Source organism: Nesoenas mayeri (assembly GCF_963082525.1).
Source record: "Nesoenas mayeri genome assembly, chromosome: 6".
NCBI classification, from domain to species: Eukaryota; Metazoa; Chordata; class Aves; order Columbiformes; family Columbidae; genus Nesoenas; species Nesoenas mayeri.
Window position 1 is genome coordinate 10,531,171 of NC_137545.1, and position 24,712 is coordinate 10,555,882.

The 24,712-nt window shown below is 42.1% G+C and overlaps 1 protein-coding gene across 1 annotated transcript in view; it reads right to left on the reverse strand.

Moving 5' to 3' along the window:
- Positions 1 to 6,573: 6,573 nt before the first annotated feature.
- The window catches only part of DRC11 (dynein regulatory complex subunit 11), a gene marked incomplete at both ends in the record, with an annotated part of 98,357 nt that continues 80,218 nt past the window's right edge, over positions 6,574 to 24,712 (reverse strand). Inside the window, 4 exons of the mRNA XM_080346695.1 lie at positions 6,574 to 6,681; positions 11,045 to 11,283; positions 14,254 to 14,431; positions 16,735 to 16,821. Of these exons, the coding sequence (XP_080202821.1) occupies positions 6,574 to 6,681; positions 11,045 to 11,283; positions 14,254 to 14,431; positions 16,735 to 16,821 (612 nt within the window). The remainder of the gene's footprint in view (positions 6,682 to 11,044; positions 11,284 to 14,253; positions 14,432 to 16,734; positions 16,822 to 24,712) is intronic.

The window sequence follows — 24,712 nt, forward strand, 5'->3', positions numbered from 1 at the left end:
CTCACTTATGGGAAACTGTGCAGTGGTGGTGTTGTTTGAAGTTGTGCAGAGAGATTAGGGGTGTGTTTAGCCTTTTTTCAGAGGACTAGGAAGATAGGAAAGGGTGTGGAGTTTGCATTTCCAATCCTTTAACTTCCAGGCTGGTGGGCAGGTGGGAGCAGAGCCTGGCAGTGCTGTGCCCTGGGATGACACCCGGTTTAGGGAGTCCAGGAGTGGGATGCAAGCCTCTCCTGGATTGGCACAACCCCTGTTATTTTCCCCCTTCTGCCAAGAAAGGTGACTCTAGCCAAGGGCTATATTGCCAAAGCCCAACTAATCTATTCATTGCTTTTGCAGGAGGCAACTGCACACAAAAATGGGCTAGTGCTCATTTGCTCTGCAAAAGAAACTGCTCCTTTTCTGCAGTGTCCTCCCAGAGCAGTGGCATTTGAGCACAGAGCTCTGGAATTAGCCAGACCCACGTAGGGATGGTACCTTTCATTACACCATGGTGATGTTGTAGTGGTGGCCTCTGAAAAGCATCCATAGACAGGGACATCCTAGGGCAGCGAGCTGGGGGTCTGGCTGGAGAACCCCCCTCTCCTTTGGAGAGAACAGCCCCACAAAGCTGAACAAGAGCACTAAATGATTTGGGGATTTTATGCACCTTGTTATCCTTGGTGTAGGTTTCTTTCTTTTTTTTTTTTTTTTTTTAATCCCAGCAAGAAATAATCTTCTTTTTCTGGTCGGAATAGAAATGGCTTGATGCCATGAGGCAAAAAATAAAAGGAAGCTCTACCTGGTGCTGTGATGATTTGCAAGGCTAGTGAGAGACTACATAAGGCGTTTTCAAATAGACTCCAATATTTTCAGTGCTTAAAGAGGGCCCAACTACGTGACACCTTTTTTGAAGCCCTGATTTACAATGGACCCAGGCTGAGTGCATTATAATTTGCTGCGCGAAGTTCCAAAGTCTCAGTACTTTCAATAATGAGGAGAGAAACCCTAATACGATGAGAGTTTTTTTTGGTATTGTGTTTAATGAAAAGCTAAAAATGTGCTAATTTGTAAGTCCTGTTGTGGTAGTGGCATCAGAGGCTTTTGAAATGCATTACTGACTTAGGAAGTATTAAGAAAAAATGACATTTTGCTACTAGCAGAAAAGTCAATTATAACGTTTCTACTCTTTAGAAAATTGCTGATGCAGGATGGGAGTTAATAGAACAGTCAGCTTCACTTTACATTACCAGATTTGGGGAGTTTTGCTGAGAAATGTCGTGTGTGGTTTTTTTTTCAATTCCAATGTCAACTTAAACAACAAGCTACAACAGGAACAGTGTGGTTGGGGCTTGTGTTGGAAGGAGATGTATTCCCTTGGGCTGGGAATACACCTGGAGTCAGACCATTTGCCAGCCTGGAATGATGCAAACTGCCCAGGACCAGGGTAAATCATCATAAATAAAGATTTAGCAGCATTTTACACTTGGGCTGATCTCTCCCTGATGGTGGAGGAGCACATGCCAAAGTGCTGAGTCCTTTGCAGTCTGTTCCCAGAGCTTTGCAAGAGCGTCTTGTTAATTTATTAGAAAACATCTAACCCAAGAAACTGGAAAGTGCAGCTGTCCTTACCCGCTGGGCTTTCAGTGGAGCTTTTTTCCATCTCCTGGAGAAAAAAACAGCAGTAAACTTTTCCTAAGCTCCTGGGGAACGGAGGGGTGGGAGCACTGGGAGACTTGCTGTTGTTGCCAGAGAACTTCAGCACCGGCTGTAAAAATCCCCGGGCTGGAGGAGTTTGCTGTTGGCAAGGCAGCAGCACTCCCCGTATCCCCGTATCTAAATTGGTCCGTGCAGGCTAGCATGGCAAAGTAGCTCATGCAAAACTGGCAGGGACCAGAGACAAGGGCTGGCACTGCTTTTAACAGGAGTTACAGTGTCTGATTAAAGGGCTTTGGCTGCAGCAGCATAACCTGAGCGCTTGACATAAGCCAGGGACCTAATAATACCCGTGGCGCATTGCAAGAGCGTGACTTTATGGTGGCTGCTGCCTTTTACCCAGCCAGGGCTGTTCTTCCTTACTGTGAGGATGCAGCCTTCCTGCCTGGGAGAGCTTGCTGACAGGCAAAGGCTTCTCCTGCACTGACTGGGGGGCTCTTCCTTGGGTGATTGGTGGGTGCTACAGAGCAGCATGTGGAGGTGATGCCTTGTGACTTAAGCCTCCCCTTGGTTTTGGTTTCTTACTTATCCTGTTCCAAGTGTTATGGTGAACTGCCTGTGTTTCTCAGGCTTATTCATAGGGTTTAAATCAGTTGGCAGACATCTCATTTGAGGCAGGGCATTTGCTGCACACCTGAAATCCTGATAATGGCACTTTTATTTTTTTCCTGATGGCAAATTCATAGCAACTTATTTCCAACATTAGTAGATCAGCTGCAGCTTGAGTCTCTGCTCTGGCTGATGCCCAGCTGATGAGGGTTGGGGGTTACTGGTATTTTGGGGAGGCAAATGTGCTGTGGGCAATTTGTACAACAGGGAGGTGGGCAAGAACAGCTCTCAGGTGCTTCCCTTGCTTGGATGGAGGCTGAGTGCTGAGGTTGTGCTCCTTGCCCAGGACCCTGCAAAGCTGGCACTGAAACCTGGGCTTCTGCTCCAAGCATGGCCTCGGAATCTTTATTTAAAGCACACGAAAATCCACAGGGTAGGGTTATGTCAAGACTTCCTGTGAGAGTGAAGTCACACTTTATTCCCTCTTTCTCAGCTGTATCTCCCCAAGTGTTTCAAAGGGAGGTTCCCACTTGGGGTGGTTAAAGCAGAAAGCTGGGGAGTGAGCATGAACACTTTTTTTAAAAGTCATGTCATATGCAGTTCTCCTGGGTTTGGAGGAAGCAATTAAGCCAATTAATTTATTGGTAAATTATCTTATGATGAAGTACAAAATAACTGCAATGAAACGCTGACATTCACATTAATACCAAATTAGTTACTGTATTATGACTGTTCTTACAATGAATGCCCAGTAATTTAATAGTAATGGGACATTTAAATAATTTAGCCGATAATTCTCTAAATCACTTACATATATAAATGAGCATGACAGCTTTTTTTCCCCAACTTTGCTGGTGCTGCTGGATTACCTCCCACCACCACACCAGGAGGCAAAGCAGCCTGGCACCCCTCTCCATCATCCCCCAAAACTCACCTCTTGTTGGAAACTAAGTAGGGGACAGGGTGTAACCAAGGGGATTTTTCCTCCTCAACAGATTTTGGGATTGCTGTGGCTGGAAATCAGAGCACAAAAGCCCTGTGGCTGGGCTTAGCAAAGCCACTTTTTGTGTGTGTGTGTGGTGAAAGGTCTCTCAGGTGTTCTACCCAGGCCTGGTAGAGCATCTCTAGTGGTGTTCCTTGTGACAGCACTATTAGCCTCACAGTGGGATGGGTGTTGGAAATCCAGCCAGGGCCACTTAATTGAATAGTTCAGCCATTGACACTGAAATCACTGTGTGATGGCTCTGCTTGATGCAGCAGCTTCATTTTCAAGTAGCTGCGTTCTGTAATAATAATTATATACAGCGTTAAAGTTGCTCCTTGTTTTTTCCTCCCCATCCCCCTGCGAGGACTCTCTAAAGGAGAGTGAGGGTTTGGCAGCTACACAGGACAGAGTTTGCTTTATCACCTCTTCATCACACCATGCAGCCACAGAGCTGCTAGTAGATACACCAGCTGTAGATTCCAGATCCCCATTGAAAGGAAAAAAACAAAAGGCAGTTTGCAGTGAAAACAGCCACCATTGCAACCTACACCTAGAGGTTAAATTGCCCCTGTGCTTTTTTTCCAATAAACCAGTGAATAGTGGAGAAAAACCACAGGCTTCTGCCCTGCCAAGCATACCTGGAAAGGTGGAAGGTTTGTGCATCCTTTCTGCATGGGGTCAGAGTTGTGCCCTGGAGATGGATGTTTCCAGTCAGTGTGTTACTTTGCTGTTGAGGTTGCACGGAACCTGCTGAAATATTAGCTAATGGGCTTGCTTACGTCTAAACTAAATGTGGTCTTTTCATCACATCACTTTCTGCTGTCAAACCTGTTGTGGAGAGGAGTATTCCACTGTCGGCAAGATTGAGGACAGAATTATCCAAATTAGTTTTCTTGCAGATGAGAGCAGAGATGAGGTTTTTAACACAAACCCTGCTGCCTCTTAGGAGAGTCTGGCTCTTCTTACTGAGGATGAAGTTGAAGAATAATTTTTAACTGGTATGTGTTGCCAAATTTGTGAAGGCAGCAGCCTGCTGCAAGCAAGCATCTGCAAAGAAAGAATGAAGAAAGGAAAGCCAAAGTTCTTAGCTGCTCTGTTGCAAGTGATAAAATCCAGGGGCTGGCAACTCACACTCGTGGGGTCCCTTGTGCGGGTCACAATGGGGCTTCAGCAGCTGCATTACTGCTGGGATGGCTGCTTGTTGCCACCAGAAATGTCCTGAGGTGTTGCACAGAGGAGCTGCAGCAAGCATGTCCACTCCTGTCATTTGGATCCTCTTGGCAGGGCTGGAGATGCAGCCTCAAGGTTGGAAAGCTGAAATCCCCAGGAGCCCTGGACCAGACAGCAAAATGTAGCCCAAGAAGACCACAAAAAGCCTGGGCTGGGGTGACTCTCTGTCCTATCTGCTGTGATAGCATGGCAGCCTGTTCTTCTCTCAGGAGGAAATTTCACTTCATTAATCAGAGCTAGACAGTTCCCTCTGCTGTGCTCAATTATAGGATTACTTGGATAGTTTTCTGTGCAGTTAGTTGCCTGTAAGAATGTTCCTGGGCTTTTGTTCAGACCTTGCCATTTCCAGGAGCATCTTTTTTCAGACACAGAAATGTTTAAAACAGGATCATTTCATTTTAAATAGAAGACATACCAATAAGATCTTAATAACCAGTGATCAGTGCTAAACTGTGTGAATTGTAACTGGCAGCGTATGCGTGATGTGCTGTCCTCAGCCTGTCTTCCCCCAAAAGCAGATTGGCCTGGTCTATGTTGGAGGAAACCTGAGCAGCTCCCTACAGCAATGCAGCCCCTCTTGTGCCTCCAAACCTGTCTATAGTGAATGTGTAGAGAGATCCTTTGGCTCCCTGGGAATGGTGTGCCTTGTGTTTCCACTTGAACAGGTATTTTGAGTTACTTGTCCTCATGTTGATATAGGCATGCTGCAGTTAGAGGTGAAAGCAGGTGCTTGTGGCTTTTATCTGTAGAAGACCCCAGTGAATGAGATCCTGTATTTGACATAAAGGTGGTGCTTGCACCTTCCGTGTCATGTAGGATGTCCCAAAGCTTTGGGGTGTTCTAACTGCTGTTTATAGTTACCATGTCCCCAGAATTGCTGACTTGCGAGCAAAGAAAACTGATTACATGTCAACTGAAATGATCTCAAATGCCATCATAGACTGCTCGGTGCACTCTGTTTTTGAGAAGGTTTATTTCTCAGCACTTGCTGTTTGTGATATTTGGCCTGATGTTCTCTATTGAGTAGGAGTCACAAGACTGGGAAATCTCTGCCTCCCAGTGTCTTAGGTCCTTCTGTGCAGAAGACTTCTTCCACAGCGCTTCACATTTTGCTGCTCAAGCACATAAGAACAGCCACTGGGATCCCATGGGTTACATCTCTGCGTTGCTTCATGCGTGGGGCCTGAATGTGATGGGGCAGACTCCACTAGTGGGCTACTTAAACGGAGCTTGCAGGACTGGGTTTAGAAGCAGGTCTAGGTAGATTTGGTTTAACACAACATGAAACAACCTTTTAGGAAGCTCAACAGGCCTGTTCCAGATTGCCACTACAGCTGCTGTTCTGCTACACATGGGCTTTTTCAGGCAACAGATACGTTGGTATTTGTGTAAACAGGTAACTGGGCACTGTTTTCTATTGCAAAGTAGATTCTCAGGACATCCACCAGGATGAACACTATCTGACAACTTTTTTTTGCTTTTGTTTTGCTTATTAATGTTTTAACATCCACACATCTGAGTTTGTTTGTGTTGAGACATCAAAAGGTGAAACAGTGCTGGTCCTTGTGTGGCTATGTAAATATTCAGCTTGTGGTAGATCGCATTAAGTGTCTTACAATCCATCCCAATTAAAAAGCAGTCTTTATAGCTGTAATAGTTTTATTGAGAACTGTAACACATTAGACTTACAGATATATAAAGCAGTTAGTTTTATAAAGCATATAGGATATTAAAGTAATGAAAGACATTAACGTGACATCAATTTTTAAGGAGAGTTACTTGCTGAAATAAATGAGTATAGCCTAAAAGTTGATGGCATGTTACAGTCCTGAGTAATGAACCTCTCTGCCCCCTAAAAGCTTGTAGAATAAATAATGCTTGAGCACGTCAGTGGTCATTAACTCTTCATCCTCTGAGAGCTACATGTCACATTGATGAGTCATCTGTGTGGGTTTTTTTTAAACTTTTAAAAACTCATTCAGAAAGGAATTATCTTTCATGGAATATCTATAACTTGAGGGTGCATTATTCTGATGTTTTTACTTTCCTAATGTCTCTAGTTTTTCAGTGGAGTAGAGCGGTGACTGACGTTGCCAGATGCAAAATTCTTGAGGAAGTTATTTTTTCTTTTTATTTCCTCCTTTTGATTTTCCCTTTCCTTCTTTCTCCTTGTCTGCCAGTGCTCTGATTCGTGCTCTACCCAGCGGTGTCTTGTCATACCAAGCCTGCAGAATCAGAAAGTGTGTTTATGTTTTATTAAAATTGAAAAAGAAAAAATAAAAAAAGAGAACGCTTAAACGTTTTACTAGTAAATGGAGCATTCTTTAAAAAAAAACCCCAAACCTCTTAAAATCCTAGCTGGCTTGTGGAGAAGCAGAAATTAAATCCTCAGATCTCTTGAGTACATTATTATAACAAGAAGCACAGCAATTGCTTGCTTGAAGTGTGTCTCATTAACAGGAATACTTAGCTGGGCCATTTCTGTTGCTATAGTTATGGAAACGTTAGAACTTCCATGATCAACCCTATTTCCGAGGTATATAGCTCTTGTCAAAACTCCCTCTGGTCTGAAACTTGGCAACAGACAAAGCATATACTTCTCATGGTCCTGCAAATCAGTCCAGACAGTTTTTATTTCATTGAGAGAGCTTAAGAAGCAAAACAAACCCTGAACATTAAAAACCTGTTTATTGCTTTCAGATGCCTGTTCACAGTCCCGTGACTTGTAAATGATTTTGGTATAGTCTCTCTGAGAACTTGCCAAGCTCCTGGACTGTAATGTCAACAAGGCAGTTCTAGGCCATGTGAAAATAATGTAAAATGAAGGAGAAGGTAGTGCTTTCAAGTCAGTAGTGTGTAGGAATTAGTCTTCTCCTTATGTACATATAGGAACCTTTATCAACAAAGTCCTGCCTACACCAGACATAAAATGCGCTAGGTGCTGATGATGATAAAATGCTTTCCCTCTTGACCATATTCATTCCTGCACTGCACTAGGAGTGAATGTCTTTCCTCTGACCACAGACTGCTATTTAATGCCACAACTGCATCTCCTCTGCCTTTCACTTGGGTAGCCTGTCAACTTTCCTACCAATGTGGCATCCTGTTAAGTCTGCCTTTTCCATACGATTCATCCATAATGCTGCCTCCAGCTTGAGCCTGGTAAGGCTGCCCCTGGGAATTTGCCTTGTCTGGTTTCCCCAATATGTGACAGGCAGCAGCAAGAGACTTAGCTGGGAGAAGAGATATTTTGGAAGTGTATAGGGAAGAAAAACCCCTGATGTTCCTTTCCTGGCCTCAGATGGTCCTTCTTGGTGTCACGCTTCTTAAAGGTTTCCTCTGGGCTGATGACAGGTACTCTATTTGGACCTCTTGTCTTGCAGATTAAATACTGTCAGCAGGTCAATGAAGTCTGACAGCTGTCAAATGTCCAGCTGGCTGCTGAGCAGCCCTAACATTGTGATCTCTGCTCTAATTGCCCAAATTAGCTGAGCACTCCTCCTCCAAGAAGCCTGACTCCACTTATTAAAACATCATGCAATCTCTCATGTATTGACGTCTAGATGGTGTCATGGGAGGCGTTTGGGAGGAACCTCTGGGCTCCTGGAGAAGTGGCCTGGGCAACTGTATTTTGCTGTCCTGAAGATGGTCTCAGGCCAAGCTATTCCTGTCTTGGGGAGAACAGATGCAGCTGGGACAACATGGGGCAGGGAGAGGCCTGGAGATGGCTCTTGATGGTCTTTCACTTGAGTGGAACATAAAAGACAAGATGGTGGTTGTCACTGTGGGAGGAATTTATTTCCCTGGCAATATCTAGTGATGAAGCAATGTCTCTGACCTTCCATATGTGACAGGCCATGAGGCCATAGAAATCCTATTTCCTCCCCCTGGCCCCGTGTCTGTTGTCCACCTTCAGTGGGAAATGGAAAGAATAACAAACCCCTGCCAAAGGCTCACTGGGAACTTGGCAGGATGGAAAGTGCTGTTTGGTGGGTGCAAGTTGGGAGGTCATCTTGTTGCTTATTCTGAGTTGCTGGTAGGGTACTCCGCATGCAGCAGGAGGAGCTGATTGACTTGCATTGTCTTCTCTTGTTCCCTTCCCATTTCTTTCTGCATGTTTCAACACAGTAAATTACCTGTTTGCATGGGATGACCTCTGCTTTTGACTCTTTAGCTAGCAGAGCTGCTGTACTGGATTAACAAAGCTGACTCCTCAGATATGGTTAAAATAAATGTAGATTTACCACTGATGCGCTAGCATCTGAACTGGGATTCTAAGTTACTGACAGTAAGTGACTGATCAGAGTTGAAATATCTTTGCTTGCTGGAGGAATTATGTTTGCAGTTCTTCAGAATGGATTTTCTTATGTCTTGTAAATATTTTGTAGCAGTTGCTGCCAGACAGAACTAGCGTGCTAGTTGGACTGCCCTTTGCTCCTCTAGGACTAACATTACTTTTGTGTAAGGATTTCTATCAATTGCATTGGTGAAATAATTTATGATTTCAAAAATGTGGATGTATAATTGGGGCAGAAATTTGAGTAAATTGAATGAAGAAATCATATTATTGCAAATCTTGCATTATTTATATTCATTTTGGAACACTGGCAGAATATAAATGTCAAACAGGGAGATTCATGCTTCCAGTGAATAGAAATCAAAGATTCATCACAGTGCTAATCTTCACTTTTAGCTGCCCCACTTCAAAAAGGACAAAGCAACAGAAGAGGTTCAGCGATGGCAATGATTAGAGGCTCACGAGGAGGGGCTTCTGTGCAAGAAGAGATGAAGATATCAGAGTTAATTAATGCATGAGGCCATTTTGACAATCCTCTTCCCCTGTGCTGTGTTACAGGTGCTGGAGCAAGGTTCCATGACATTTAAGGGGAACAAATTTGAAACAGATAAAAGGAAATACTTTCTTGAGGGCTATAATTAATGCAAGGAAATGATTGCCATGGGATGCTGAGGACAGTATCATTTTAGCCATGTTCACCATGAAGTGCTGCCCACATACTTTGTGCTGTACAAAACAGGCATATTTATAGTAAGTGGAATAATATTTTCAAGTTAACCTCACACTAAATACTAGCTCTCATGTTTCAGGGTACAAATGGATTACTATTTGGAGGTGGGAATGATAGGTTTTTTTTTCCTTGCTGCAACACTGAACTATTAGCCTTCCTCTGAGGAAAGATATTGGTTTAAATAGGAAGCATGAGGAAAAAGAGTAATTTGCCAAATATCACAAATGCTGCCTATGTTGAGTAGAGCCAAATGGCTCTAAATGGAAATTGGAAAGTATTCAACAGGGCTGGGAGAAATATGCACTGTCATTAGGTTAGCAGTGGAAGAAGACTTGGACAAAGTTGTCAGAAACTGCATCCTGCTCATTATGTGAGGCACTGTGGGGATTCAAAGAGCAGTATGAGAAGGACGCCTTTCAGCTGGGAGAACTTGGATGGTTTATAAATGGGTCTGAGTAGAAGCTGGAGGGGGCATGGGCCTGAGAAAGTTCTGGGGTCTCTTGGCTTCAGTATGGAAGTCCTCTATCCCATTTGGAGCCCCTGGTCTGGTTTGCCTGCAGCTCCTTAGTACATGGAGGAGTTTCCCTTTTGAGTGGCCAAGGGTTTTATTAGTGTCTGGTAGACCTGAAGTGCCTTAGTCAAGTGCTGTGACATTTTTCTGGGGTGCTAGTGCTGCTAAGTTGTAGTGTTGCATTCAACTAGCTAGTTCAAGGTCCAGTTCAGCTGTTCCTAAGCTACGCTGAAGTCACTACAGTAAATAAATTACAGACCTGTACTTAAGCCTAACAAACTGTTCCCATCAATAGTAAAACCAAAAGCAATACAGTGAAAGCAGAATTAACCACTACACAAAGATAAGCCTGGTCTAGGGAAATAAAGAGTAATTATTACTGAGCTACATGTGGAAAAAGAAGTTGCTTGCAGGGAGATGCATTTATGTTTAAGGTATATGTAATGCGTCCCAAATGCACTAGGGTTTTGTCTTCACAATTTTACGGTCCCTGTGGGTAGGGTGAGGGATGGAGTTGGAGGCAGAAACTAATGTTTTTAAACCCAGAAATGAAGAAAATTCTTGTTTGAAATAATTTTAAATAAGGACTTAAAACCACATCTCCACCCTGCAGACCCCACATGTCCAAGTTTGCTGCCTTCTCAAGCAAATATAGCTAGGCCAGCCAAACACACCAGCTCTGAAAGAAAGAGGACTGATGCACTTCACTAATGGCACCTGCATCATTTATCTGTGCATGTGAAGGCCACTCTGCTCAACATTAGCTGGGTGAGGGCAGTAGATTCAGCAAAGCAGTGTGCTGGGCGTGTTGCCCATGCAGAGATGCTGCCTGTAATAATGACCATTTGCCTGGCAAATGACAGGCCTGGGCTGGCAAACATCCCAAAATGGAAGAGATGGTGTTGGGTGCTGTTGAGCCATACATTATCCTTCAAATAATGATGTGCCAACCCATCAGTAGAGTTAGCAGGTCTCTAGATCAAATGTGCCCAAAGAAGGATGTGGCAGGGATGATAAAAGAGAACCAGTTAACATAGCTCTTAATGTCACCTTAAATGATTCTTCCTCCTCTTTGTACACTGGGTCCTGTCTGGCCAGAGGTGTCACAAACTCCTCAGTCTTCAGTGGCTTCCTGGTCATCTGCAGGAGACGTAGCTCCGTCAGGACATCTTGTACCACCTGGACGATGTGTCCCTGGGTGAAACCATCAGACAGGTTTGCTAGGCAGCTTATGTTCAACAAGTTGGTGATCACTCCACCATTCTGCAGGATGATGTGTTTCCATAACACTGTTCATGAGAAAAAAAACAACACAGAGAATGCCAAAGACATGCATTAATGACAGCAGGAGAAATATTTTTGCACTTTGAAACTGAAACAGGAAAATAAGGGATATCAGTCAGGAAAGCCAAGATCCAAATTTCCCTTGTTTGCTGTTCCTTTCATCTACATATTTGTAGCATAGAAGCCTTTAGGCACATCTGTTCCTTAACTATTAGTTATAATTTGTTGGCTACCAGTCAGTACTTTTTCAGAAAGTCATTAGAGGCACATGACGTGAGGTGGATATGTGTGTAAAAATGGAAAGAGCTACTTAAGTATGCCTGTGTGCATACACAGAATCTGTCCAGAATGTTCCCATTTGGGTGTGCAGAGTTAAGTACCTATATTAACAGCCTGTTTTTATTTCTGTGACCCTGATCACAGGTTGCTCCTGCTGAACTGAGGGCTGCTATGAGGACTCAATGTCTGGATTGGAAGCCAAAGGCTTCCAGCTATGCAGGCACATGTTGCCAAGGCCAGGTGTAAATTTCTGTGATTGGCATTTTGCTTGTTAGTTAAATGGTGAACCTGTTTCTATCTTTGAGCTGTGAACTTCTGTGACATTAAGGGTTTTTTTTCTTTTTTAATGTTTGAAGGGACTGAGATTTTGCTTCCAAAAAGACAATTTAATAGGATAATAAATGTTTTTGGAAAGTAAGTCTGCCTCAGAGGAACTTAGTAAAACTTTAATGTCATCTCACCATACTTTCCATTAAAGCCTTGTGAAAACATCTGGAAAAAATAAGTATTACGCAGAGAGATTAAAAAGGTTCTTGAATAAGACAATTTGTGATTTGAATATTGTGTGTTTGAATGCTTGTATGTAGTATGAAAATGTTGAGTGGACAGTTAATGGTACTGGATGTTGGGGCAGCCATGTAATAGAAAAAAACCTGCTTTATTCTCTCTTAGATTGCAACGTCAATACTAGGGACTTGTGCCCATAACTATTGACAGCTTTGTACTACATTTTTCACTCTGGCAAATTGTGATCTTCCACTTGAATTATATCTATGCTCAATAATTATTGGCTGAATCACTAATTCATAAAAGAGGAATTGATGCACACAACAGTGAGCGCTACTTCTGCACAGCCATATATTGTGTGCTGCAGCTTCTGTTGCAGGTAGGATCATGCATAATGTAAGGTACTGACTTGCTGGGTGATTAATAGCAAGAAACCAGTATATGACCACAGATTTTCCAGTTTAGTGATTTCCTTTGCATGTTTACTGCTTCCATCATGCAAAGATGGGAACGTTCTGGTTTGTAACAAAAGGGTTGTAGCAGACAGGTAGCTGAGCACTGTGGCTACGAATATTTGTTATGTCACGGCTTTTCTGTCAAAACAAGTTTTAGTTCTCAAATTGGGTGTCAGGCACTGAAAATTGTCAAGATTGGAAGGTGAGTTCTCTGTACTGTAAAGATCATATTTCCATTGAACTTCAGGGAAGGTCAGAGCTAAAGAACAAGCCAAACACTGTCTTAAATGGGACAATGTCAAAGTAGTAAAGCTGCAAGCTTAATTTGCTTTAAAATGTTAAGAGTTTACTTTTTGGGGCATTCTTGAATTTGCAACTGAAATCCCTTTAGTTGACCCTGTTTGTGTTTGTGTGGTGTTTTTTCTTTTTTTAATTTTTATTTTTTTATTTTTCTTTTTGATTGGTGGTGAGAATCCCAGAATGTGACAACTCAATCCCCAGAAGTGAACAGAGCTAAATTCAGCAGCCATCACCTCCTTTCTCTAGGCTTTATTCATGTCCCTTATCTGTTAGCGATTTATCAGAGCTGTAACATAACATGAAACACATGGTTGCTTGCTTAGAGACCATTCCCCAGCCACACTATGAAAATTATTGAATGTGGGAGAGATTTGCAACGTGCTGGGTAGTCAAAACCTGTCTTGAGCTTGCCCAAATGTGGATCATTGCAGGACCTTGGCTGCCTCCACACAAAGCAGTATAAACTGGACTTCACAATACAGTTGCGTGATTTTTGTAATAACGTGACTATGCGGAACAATATTGTAGTCAGGATACAATTATGTAGCAAGGTCCCTGAGCTGAATCTGGTTTCCTCCACTATTGTATTCTTCTGGGATATGATCCATCAGAGACTAGTGGTATGATTGGATTCTGTTTTCCTTTATATGGTGATCAATAGGGATACTCATGCTAGGAGCCGCTGGTAGAAGAAACGCATCCTTGAGAGTCTTAACTTGGAGTGTTTGGTGCCGTTCTGAATAGCTCAAACCCTTTTTCCTTTTTATCCTACCCATGCAAGTTAGCCTATTAAAAGTTAAGTTTTTTGTTACAAGCTTTGGTTCCAAGAATACGGGGTCCTTAATGTATTTGTCAGACTTCAGGGGGGCCTATCCATACCACCAGTTGATAGATTAGACATGCAAAATCACAGATGCTTCTGCAATTTCTCAAGAACTGTATGTACAAAAATAGTATTTGATAGTAACAAAACTCAGTCCTTCAGACATGGTTCTGTTTATGGAGATGTCTGAAGTGTATTGTTTAGAGTATGGAAACCAGATAGGAATAACAAATTCAGAATCCTTGTGTAAAAAGAAAAGCTTAAAATAGAAAGTGTGTATTGAAATAGGATCTTATCCTTCCTACAGTCAAAAACCAGCTTGTAACAAACTCAGTGCACGCTAAACAACTCATGAAGAAATGCTAATCATTGCAGAACAGTATTTTTTTAAACCCTTCTCCCAACTTCCACTTTTATGATCTGATTTTTGGGATAGCCTGTATCAGTATTACCTAAACTTTCAGGAACTGAAAATTTAGGCCATACAGAAATTAACTGAAAATTCACACCTGGGGTACAAATTTTGAGGTTAAAGTCAGTTCTGAGGATAACCAGACAATACACATGGATTTTAAACAGCAGTAATCAGAAGAATCGCTTGAAATACTTGCCTAATCTTGAACTGTAGTCAGGCCTAGGAATCAGAATAATTTTTTGGTAGACTTGGCAGAAGGGTTTAAGGTTAGCATCGAAGGGACGGGTGGTGGTTCCCACTAGCAGCACTCTGTCTTGTGCTTTCACAGCCTGTAGGAATTTGGGGAGCATCTTTTCCAGGCGTTTTGGGTTCATCTTCAGCATGTACATGTGAAAACAAGGAAGAAAGAGTATTTATTGAATGCTGATAGTACAGTTAATGAGGTGAAGCTATATGTACACACACTAGAAACAACAGGATTTTGTGCTTTTTAAAGTAGTCTAGTTGCATTTAGAATAAGCAGACTAGGTGGTCAACTTAAGCAGAAAGCCTCTTGTCTTCTGAAAGTCAGGTAAACACTTGATTTCTGCTTATGTATTTGTGGGTTTGTGCTAGTGCCTTTCCTTATTGAATTTGCTGGTCCTGCTATTGAAAAGCAGGAAGGAAACAACTCATTTAAAAAAGGAAATTCTTATTTCCAGTTCAAGAAGAAATATTGCTTGGACCTGTGTATTTGATGAACCTTAACAGATAAGAAAAATTGCCAGGGTATGTCACCTGGGGTGGAATCCTCCCAGCTTCTGGAGGTTATGATCTACCAACTCCTACCCATGGTTTAAATGTGAAAAACACACTCCCTAATTGCTGTAATTTCTAGCTTGCTGAGGCTCTAACCTGGGAAAACAAGCTCTTCGAATTCAGGATCCACTCCTTTACAGTAGATTTAGTATTTGACTTTAGAACAAATATTTAACTACTGCTAACAAAACAGATGAGTGTTGAGCAAAATCTGTTATTGAATAGTTATATTCAAGTTAATATTGGTTGGAGAAGCTTAATCAAATCACTGTTTATTAACTCTACTGTTAATAAAGCTATAAGTGAATAACTGGGTTAGGATAGTGTACCAGAGAAATCCAATGACTTGGAAGCTTCTTTTCAGAAATGATTGAGACTTAACATTCAAGTCACCAGCACTCACTTGAAAACTTGACTCTCTAGATCTCCTTATGATTTTTTTTTTTACTATATAGTAGGCAGTTCCCTGAGAAACTTGAGCTTCAATTTCAAATCAGCCTTCCTTAATGTCAATATGGAAGAAACTATGTCCTGTGAACCTTCTCAGCTGAAAGGCAATAATAAACACCTGTGAATCTACATTGCTAGTATAATCTTTGTGATCCAATTTTTCTGTTGTCTGCAGTAGCAGACAGCTGAAAGAAAGGAGACAAAACTCTGTTATTTGGATTGAAAGCTACAGAGGAGAGGAAATTGGGAAATCAATACGAACTCCCTAAAGTATTTTCTAGCTTAAATTTGTCTTAATTATACATGTGAGTGTTTTTTTATTCTCATGGTCATACTATGCATCTTCCTAACTTTGCTAATTGCTTGATCATGATAATGAGTTGAGTATGTCTTGGCAGTAGGGCTCAGGTCCCATTGTGGAGCAGGGGTAGAGGTGATACCCTTGAGTCTGTGGGCATGGGGAGAAATTTTCCCTTATTGGTGGCTATCAAAGTAGATAAACATGATTGTTACTCCAGGCAATCTTTGGCTCCTAGTCTTACTTTTAATCTCCACCTGCACTTGCTGTCAAGGTTTAAGCCCAAGAGAAAGGTCCCTTTTTGGTGTTGGGACCACTAGATGAAATGGATAACTGCACAACCATCAGCTTGTACAGCCCTCATAGAAGTAACAGACTCATCCCAGGTGATATTTCATTGGTCTTCCAAGATACAGACTTGTGTCCATCCTACAGTCTAAGTGTACAGGACCCACTTTAAGAATAAGGCTTAATTTTTCACATGGAGCTCTAAAAGTAAAATATTTTGCAAGCAGCGTGAATCTAATCAGGATTTCAGGTGAATTGCTCTCTGCTGTGGTGGTTGAGTTGCTGTGCCTATTGGGCAGTGTTTTAATTTTCTTTCTAGTGGGGAAGCTACACAAGACAGGAGGGAATGGAAGCAATGGCAGTAGGACTCCTGGGAGCCCAGAGAAAATAATCTGTAAACATAACTACTTAACACAGGTTCTTTGTTTTCACAGTGGAAATTTATCCTTGTTAGTTTGTTGTTCACTTTGGCTCCATCCAGTTGCTCAAATTAATAGAGCTGAACGATTTAAGCTCATCTTAACTTTTAGTTTCTTGCCTTGTATTTTGAAATTCTCCATTATTCTCTTTTACTTTTCAGTGCACTGACGAGCAGTGACTGGACTATTTTTAAATAAAGCAAGTATAGGTGTAGGAGAGAAATGTGACCTCTTGGGGGCTCTTAAGAAGTCACAAGACTTTCTTAGGGAAAAAAAAAATGTGAGACAAGCTATTATAAAGCAAACTATGGCAGATATGGTCATTCTGGTATGTGCTAAGCTGAGAAATACACTTGTTCCTTTGTGGCGGTTGTAATGTGACAGGAGAAATTATCTGCACTGAAATAAAAAAAGAGCAACTCACCTCGTCATCAGTCTTCCGCCCTCCTTTGGCAAATATTTTTTCTGTCTCCCCAATCCACACAACTGAAGGCTGCAATTGCTTAGCCACCTAAGAGAAGGCAGGGGAGAGAAGGCAAGAACTTGATTAAAATGGCTACAATTCCACACCCGGGTGCCTATAATTATGCTTTTAGATCCATATTTCAGCAGTTAAAACTAGCCTGGTTTATTTTTTTCCAGCTAAAGCTGTGTCTGATCAGCAGCCTTGGCAAATGAAACAGTTTCTAGTTTGGGATCTAACATTAAGACCCCAACCCAAATTGGATAATTTTTGATTGCTGCGCTTATCTTTCATTTCTCAACTCAAATTCACCTGCAGTTCTGTGAAAGGTAGCCTGGACTTTGAGTTCAATGGCACAAGATAGACCAGCAGCAGCTTTAGACTGGCTGCCCCAGCCCATAGGATCCCTCTCTGGTTTTCTGAGGGCAATACCGATGGGGTGTCAGGCAAGACAAGGCTATTGCATGAGAAGCAAGGGTACTCATCTTTAAGCAAAACAGGCTGGTATGCAATCTTCTGGATTACAAAATAGCATTTTATCTGTGGTTAGTCCAAGATTTAAAACAGAAGCTGCTAAATTTGAAGGGGGAGGTCAATACAAATGGGCTTTCTGGCTCCAGAGTCAGAGGCACTATACCTCTGGTTCACAGCAGGATGGCAGCAATGCTACAGGCTTTTTCACATCTTGCGCTCTCCCCATTGCTATAGAAACGCCAGTGGTTTAGAGATTCTTCTGACAAATTTTAATCACTTTCCAGTGGCTCTCAGAGCCGTGCTAGTTTGCTCAGCAACAAAAGTGATGGCTCGAGGAGTCCACGGGTAATGAGAGATAGAGAACATTCTTCTGTCCTGCTTTCTGCCACCCCCAGTTGAAACTGCTGTTTCCAGGAAAGGAGCTAACAACATTGATAGGTTATACACAGCATAAGCTCGGTGTCTGATTGACAGCCAGTGCAGGAAGAATTAAGTCATGAACATCTTTCTTCAAAGCACCACAGTTCATTTTTATGGATGCATTTCAAAAGCACCAAGTGTGTGTGTGTCTGTACGATAAAAATGGATTGAAGAGAGCAGAAAACAATTGTAGATGAGGGCTGCTAAACTTGTTTGCTGTGCTGCTGATGAGGTGAAGTGGAAACAATGCCATCTTTGGCATGTGACACTTTATTTGCAGTAACTCATCAGTCTTAGAATATGTCAAGTGGTACCTCCAAGTTCTGAACAGTTCCACTGAGGAAAACTGAGCTTTTTCCTTTGTTGGAAGGCAAGAACTCCAATGTTCAGCATTAAAAATAAGGATTTTAAAATAAAAATATATCATGAAAGATAATATGAAAATCCTGCAGAAACTGACGTGTGGATGTAGGCAGTTATGTGAATGATTATCTGCATGTACAACTTCAGAGGTAACTCAGTCCAGCAGTGTATAGAGCACACAAGCTGGAATGAAATGACTGATTAAAATTGTACAGCAATAATATCTGCCAGATATTATTATCTGATTATATTATTGTCAGATATTAAGGCCAGATTATTTTTTTGTCTATCTCCTCTTTATCTATTTTCAGAGTTATGCTTGGCATATTCCTAAGCCTGCACAGACCCTGCAAAGTACATTTGAGAGGGCACGTTTGTGACTGTCATTGAACAGAGTTGTGCAGCAGCCTTAGACTCAGGTATTTTCTGCTGAATATCCTGCTAGTCAAGGGCTTAGACACCTGCAGGAAATGCAAATCAGTCCCAGTGATTTGCACTTTGCAGGTGAACTTGGTTAGCTCCTGGATATCTGCAAACAGGCTTGGAAACAAGTGGTGAAAGAAGTGTAACGTGGTAGCATGGTCGTACAGCAGAGATGGGATAACTGGCATTCTTTGTAAAATTAAGGCTCAGAAAGGAAAAAATATAGGTTGTAGTTTAAGTTACTAAAAGAAACCTACAGCTTCTTCAAGAACTGCATCTGCATTTTGTGCACCCACTATGAAATCTATTGTGACATGGGGGAGCTCTGACTCAGAGACCCTTCCTGAACTCAGCACCGCTAATAACTGGATTATCAGCTGGGGCTTTCTATTTCTAAAGATGATTTTTACCTTCTGAAATGTAAGATAACAACGTGCTTTGTGCATGGCTAGATAGGACATGAAGTGGGAGATGAGGCAGTGGGAGATCTTTCCCCTTGAAGCCTGCATTTCCCCCAAGTGATGGCTGGGCTGGTGGCATGCTGACTGCTCAGGTTTACAGACCTGAGCACACGTGACCACCCCAACAGACTCTGTGGGATCTGCTGTTGTGTTGTGGTGCTTTCTCCCCACTTTGCTGGTGTTTATGACCCTGTTAATGTCTCAGCTGCTGACAAGGGGTACTTCTCTGCTAATGCACACTCTAATGTTAATGCAAAGAGGTGCTGTGCCTTTGCTTCCTAAGGAGAACAGTCCTCTTCTGGTATTTTTGCTTTGCAAGGTAATGCAGCTGTATGAAGTTTGGGGAGTCATGGAGCTGTTCTGCAATATATTCTCCACACCTGTGTGTCTGATGCAGTGTGATGTGATGGGGAATAAGGGATAGGGGGAGGTTATGGAGGCTATAAAAGCTGCTGGCAATGATTGAACTCTGCTTGTGTACTTCAAAGGGAACTGTGTTGTCCCTTCAGTGGGGCCACTGCAGCTGGGAATGTGTCAGGTCTTCCCCATTTGGCTCAGAGATGGCTTCTGTGCTTAGCAGCCCTCTAAAACAGAGCCTCAGGTTTTTAATCAGCTTATACTTTTCATTTAAACTCTTAAGAAAGAATGCTCACTGTTGTCACACCTGTTGTCTCTTTAGTCCACTTCATTTCCCTACTGGGTAAGTGGAAATATGATAAATAACCTCAGTTCTGGCTCTTTTTCAAAGAGATACTTTCCTGTGTTTTCTGTTTTATGGCAATGATATAAATGTATAAGGTGGCCTGCATATATTTTTCTGGTGTTGACACACATCAACATGATGAAATTCAACACACTGTATTTGGGGTTATCTGTTTATTTTCTGTTTTTTAAAGACAGATCAGACACCCAGAATCCATTGGCATCTAATTTAAATTGTTGGCAGATATGTAGCAGACTGTATATCCCCTGTGAAAGTGCTTCATTTGAATTATCCATGGACAGTTTGAATCCATGGATAATTAAATGCACTGTACATAATTAATTTGTAATTGAAATTTTATTAGCTTTGCGTTCAACAATTTGTTGGAGCTGCCAGCAGATGGCTCCTTAACCCTTCTAATACCACATGGAGCCAGCAGCTGCCTGTGTTGGAAATCCCTCTCTCATGGGTCCCAGAGGCTTGATTTCCTCTTCAGGAAAGTCACTATGAAAAAAAGGCTCCTTGTCTTGCTGTCTATCAACATTAATCAAAGATCAAACAGCATTTTTTGAAAGCTTTGGGTTAAACTTTCCAAACTTGAGAGCCAGAGTTTAACAGTTAAATTGCTACACTTGAAAATGCAGAAACTTGATTCTTGCAGGGGAGATGTGCACAAGGCTCCTTCAAACTTGAAGGCTTTGATGGAATTTAAAAGGCTCAAGACTAAGATTTTTCTGGAACCTCAATTCATTGCTGAGAAGTACTCAATTCTCTATAGATTAGATTCACAGAAATGCTCTGAAGCAGCAAGATGCTGAAATCTGTAATTAGACCTTATCTGTGGGAGCCTCACCAGGGAAATATTCCTGTGCTACAGTGATGATGCCACTGTATTCTGGTTTGTTAGAGAGAAACTAACTATAAATACTGACTTCCAATAGGATGAGTTTTGGTTTCAGACATTAGAGCAATATAGCGTAAAGCTGCTTGGTCACAGAAATAACACTGTGTATTTGAGCACTGGTGATATTTAATACTTCAAAGGTTGAGGCTTCTAGCAGGCTGAACTGTGTTAAGAGAAAATAATTACTCTGGGATGCCTGGAAGAAAAGCTGACTCTACTGTTCCCAATTTTCAACTGTAATGGAAGAGTCTGGTATGGCATGGACATGCTAAATACAGAGACTTCTGTCAGTGTACCAGGGTAAACTGTGCCTGCCAGAAAAATGACAATACAGCAGTTGTTATAAATAAAGGGACCTGATTCAGTGGAGAAAAATTAATGACGGACTTCAAAATTATGTTGCCTCTAAATGCTGGGATTATAAAATTTAATCTTAAACTCCATAGGATTCCTTTTTTGGTATAACACTTTGATAGTCACCTCTGACTTGCTACATAGCATAACCAAACAGTCTGATAAGTCCCTTAACAATGACGGTGTTGAAATGTTTCAGCAGCTTGCTGCTCTGTGAAACTTCTTGTTCAGTAGAGGTGGCTGCACTGTGCACACTGAGCTGTTGATACACACACATGACTCCTCCATTGGCATTTCCTCCTGGCCACCTCTTCCCCAACCTTTTAGCCTGGTCAGTGCTGCACTAATAACACTTTTCCCATGTGTGGCTTTTTGTATAATGTGCTTTCTGTGTGCTGCTGTAGCCCTGGTAAAGGACCCGAGAGAGGTTGTCTCGCTCTGGTAGTGATTAACCTGATGGCTGCCTTATGGCTGCTAATGGAAGGCCAGTGCTTGTCACTTTTATACCCTCTGAGTTAAGCCTCTTGAACTACCTGCATTTTTACACTTCTGTGTCACAGAGTCATGCATTCTATCTTTTCTCCTCAGTCCTTTCTGGATCTGTTTCTATGCATTCTTCACTATCCTTTGCATCTTTTACACCAGCTGTTGCACTGCAGCAGTTGCCCTCATGGGAACATGGGAGAGCCAAGCCATCGGTCGGTACAAGCTAGCAAGGAGCTCCACTGAGTTCAGGCTGGATCAATACACGGAAAATGTGGCTTAACTGAAATATCCTGGCATGTTCTTTTTCATGCTTGAAGGATGAGTTTTGTTTTGGGGACTGCTGGGAAGTGCTTCTATATTAGAGACAGATCCTCTCTTTTCACTCCAAAGCAGAGCTGACCTGGCAGGCTTTTCTGTGTCTTTGTGGCGAACACAAGTCCTCAGGCTTGGTGTTTGGGGCCTCTTTCAATAGTTTTCCCATTCAATATTAATCTTCTTTACATTTCCTTTGAATAGGCAGTTTGAAATGTTGGTGTTTTCCTGTTCTGGTATGAGAAGTCGTTTCCTCTGTATGACATTTAAAGTGCCTGCTTTGAGTAACACACAAGCCTCTCTTTTGGATCACGGCTGGTATGTCTCTTTCAAGTCTCCTCCCTGAAATAAGGGAGGAGAAAAAAAGAATTTGGCTCTTGCATCTGAAACAAATTAAAGTTTCATTTTTTCCAGTGCTATTCACTTGTTTAGGGTGTCTCCCATGAAACAACTGCCAGCAGCCAACACTCAGTTATGGGACAGAAAGTTTCCTAACGGTCATTTTATGCTCTCCAGAGTTTCTAGTCCTTACAGAAACTCTGTTTGCAGTTGTTGTAAGTAATCAAAAGTACAAGGTTAACTCACCTTTATCACAGAGCACCATTAATCCTTCCTCATTAAGTCTTTGTATTTAACGATGGTTACATGGATCACGAGATAACAGAAAAAGAACTGTCATGTTTCCTGTCATTCACTTACTACTCTAAGTGGAAGGTCTGTATTCTGCTCGACTAACTCTGTATAAAGGCACTTCTAGAAAACTGCAGTAGAAAACTTGCTGGACAATGACCAAGGTTACTCTTTGTAAAAAAAAATATGGCCAGAAGTGTTTGATTAAAGAGATGTGGTGAATCTTTCAGTGATCATCTGCATGCAAGGCACTTTAACAAGGTGTACTATGGTGAGAGCTGTGAATATTAAATACTGCATCTCAGCTGCAGGATACTATTTGCTTTCATAGCTTGTCTGCTATTATGTGCCACTGTATATTGTGGTCTTAGAATAATCCAAATGTTTAGCCCAGATTCTTTTTTACCATGGTGAAAAGTAAACTTTTTGGGGGGCAAATACTACTGTTCAGTTCCCCCTTGTCAAGGAATTTGTTTTCAATGTGTGTTGCTCTTGTGTTTGCTTCACCTTGGGTAACAGTAGATTCCTGCAAATCAGGATATAAAAGATTCCTTATCCTTTGATTCCTCATCAGACTTTTTTTCCTAACATATAAACAATTTCCCTTGCTGCAACTTGTGTCTGTTGCCTCTTGTCCTATTGCTGTGCATCTCTGGGAGAAGTCTGCCTCTGCTCTCTGTATTGTCCCATGAAGCCCCTGAAAACAGCAGTTAGATCTTCCTCTCACTCCAGCCTTCTATTGAGCTGAAACAACTGAATTTGTTCACTGGACCTGCTGGCTTGTCAATGCCCATCCTGTAACAGGGTAGCCCAATACTGGACACAGTGTCCATTTGTGGTCTCATAAGTGCCAGACAGAGGGAAATAATTAAAAGCTTTAAGTGGCTGGCGAGTATGTGGCTGACTCTTTGCATGGACACGCCATTGATTCTTGTTCAACTTGCTGTCCTTTACAATCCCCCGGTCATTTCCTGCAAAGCTGCTGTCTAGTCAGTGGGCTACAGCCTTGGACCTCTTAGTGCTGTTGCACGGAGTTATTCTACCCCATGTGCAGGACCATGACACTGGATGGGAGCGTTGGGTGTTGTAAAGAAGCAGCAATGGATGGCAGAGCGAATGGAGTGGGTGGCTGTGGCAGGGACTTGAGAGTTTGGAGAGACAGGGAAAATAAAACACATTCAGTGCTGTCAAGACCAAATAAAGAGGGGTGGTAATGGCAGAGGTGAGAGTCTGTGTGGGTGAGGAATTGCTTCCAGCATGGCTCTGAGAACCTACAGAATCCAGGTCAAAATCATCAGCAGATTGGATAAATCAGTGACTTGACCATGGGGACAAAAGGTGGCATGGACAGAGGTGAAACAGCTGAAGGAATTGGGAAAGAAAATCAAACACAGTTGATTTGAATGATGCTAAGACAAGGCCAGTGATCTGTCAATATGAGTTTGCAGAGAAATGAGTATGTAGATAAAGTATCCCTTGGAAAGAGACTCTATGTGCTGTTTGCTCTGTTATTAGGAGAGCAGAGTTTGAAGCAGTACTGCTGTTGCAGTTGGAACAAGTCACCTTTTGATAAGCAAGTGTCTGGACAGCCCTTAGTCCATGTGATTGGCTGCAAGCAACTGCCATACTGGTAATTCATGGAGGTTCACCAAAGTGTCATTGCTTCTTTTGTAAGAGCTATGGTAGAGAAGTAAGCTTGGACTGCTCCCTGTAATTCTGGAGAGGTGTTGGATAGTGTTTCCACTTGTTTTTAAGTAATGTGGAAAAATGTGAAGTTTTTTATATACCTATATGTAGAGTTATGTACATATATACATAGTATGTGTATATATACATTCATCTAATGTGTAGGCACACGTTTTATGTATTTTCCAGTTATTGTATATATTATATATGTGTGTATACCAAAAATATTGATATCTTCAGCTGGAACGTTCTATAGGAGCACAAAAGCTGCCCTTCTTTCTCCTATGTTTAAAGGCCTTGTGCTCTAGCAGGCACTGGATGATGGAAAGGCTGGTGTGTGCTGTGCCTGCAGCCAGACATGTGTTTTGCTATTGATGAGGGCAGAGAAACTAAGTGGAGAAGGGTGAAATGTGCCAAGTGGAGGGAGTATGAGCTCGGTCTAATGGCAGGAGCTTGTCTTAGGGAGCGCTAGACCCAGTGTTAGTGTTACAGCATCAAAGGCACGTGATCACGACACTGTGGCTTTTCCTCAGGTGCTGCTCTGACCAGTGAGAAATGGGGTCTTCGGGGACTGCTTTGCTTTGAACTGCAAAACCTGTCTTTTTTGTGGGATGGAGGCACCTGTCACGGAACCTGTTGTAATACTGGATTTAATAAAATACAGCTGATAAATACCAGGGAAGGCCAATTTGAATTCAGTCTTTTAGTAGGTCTCTGGCACTG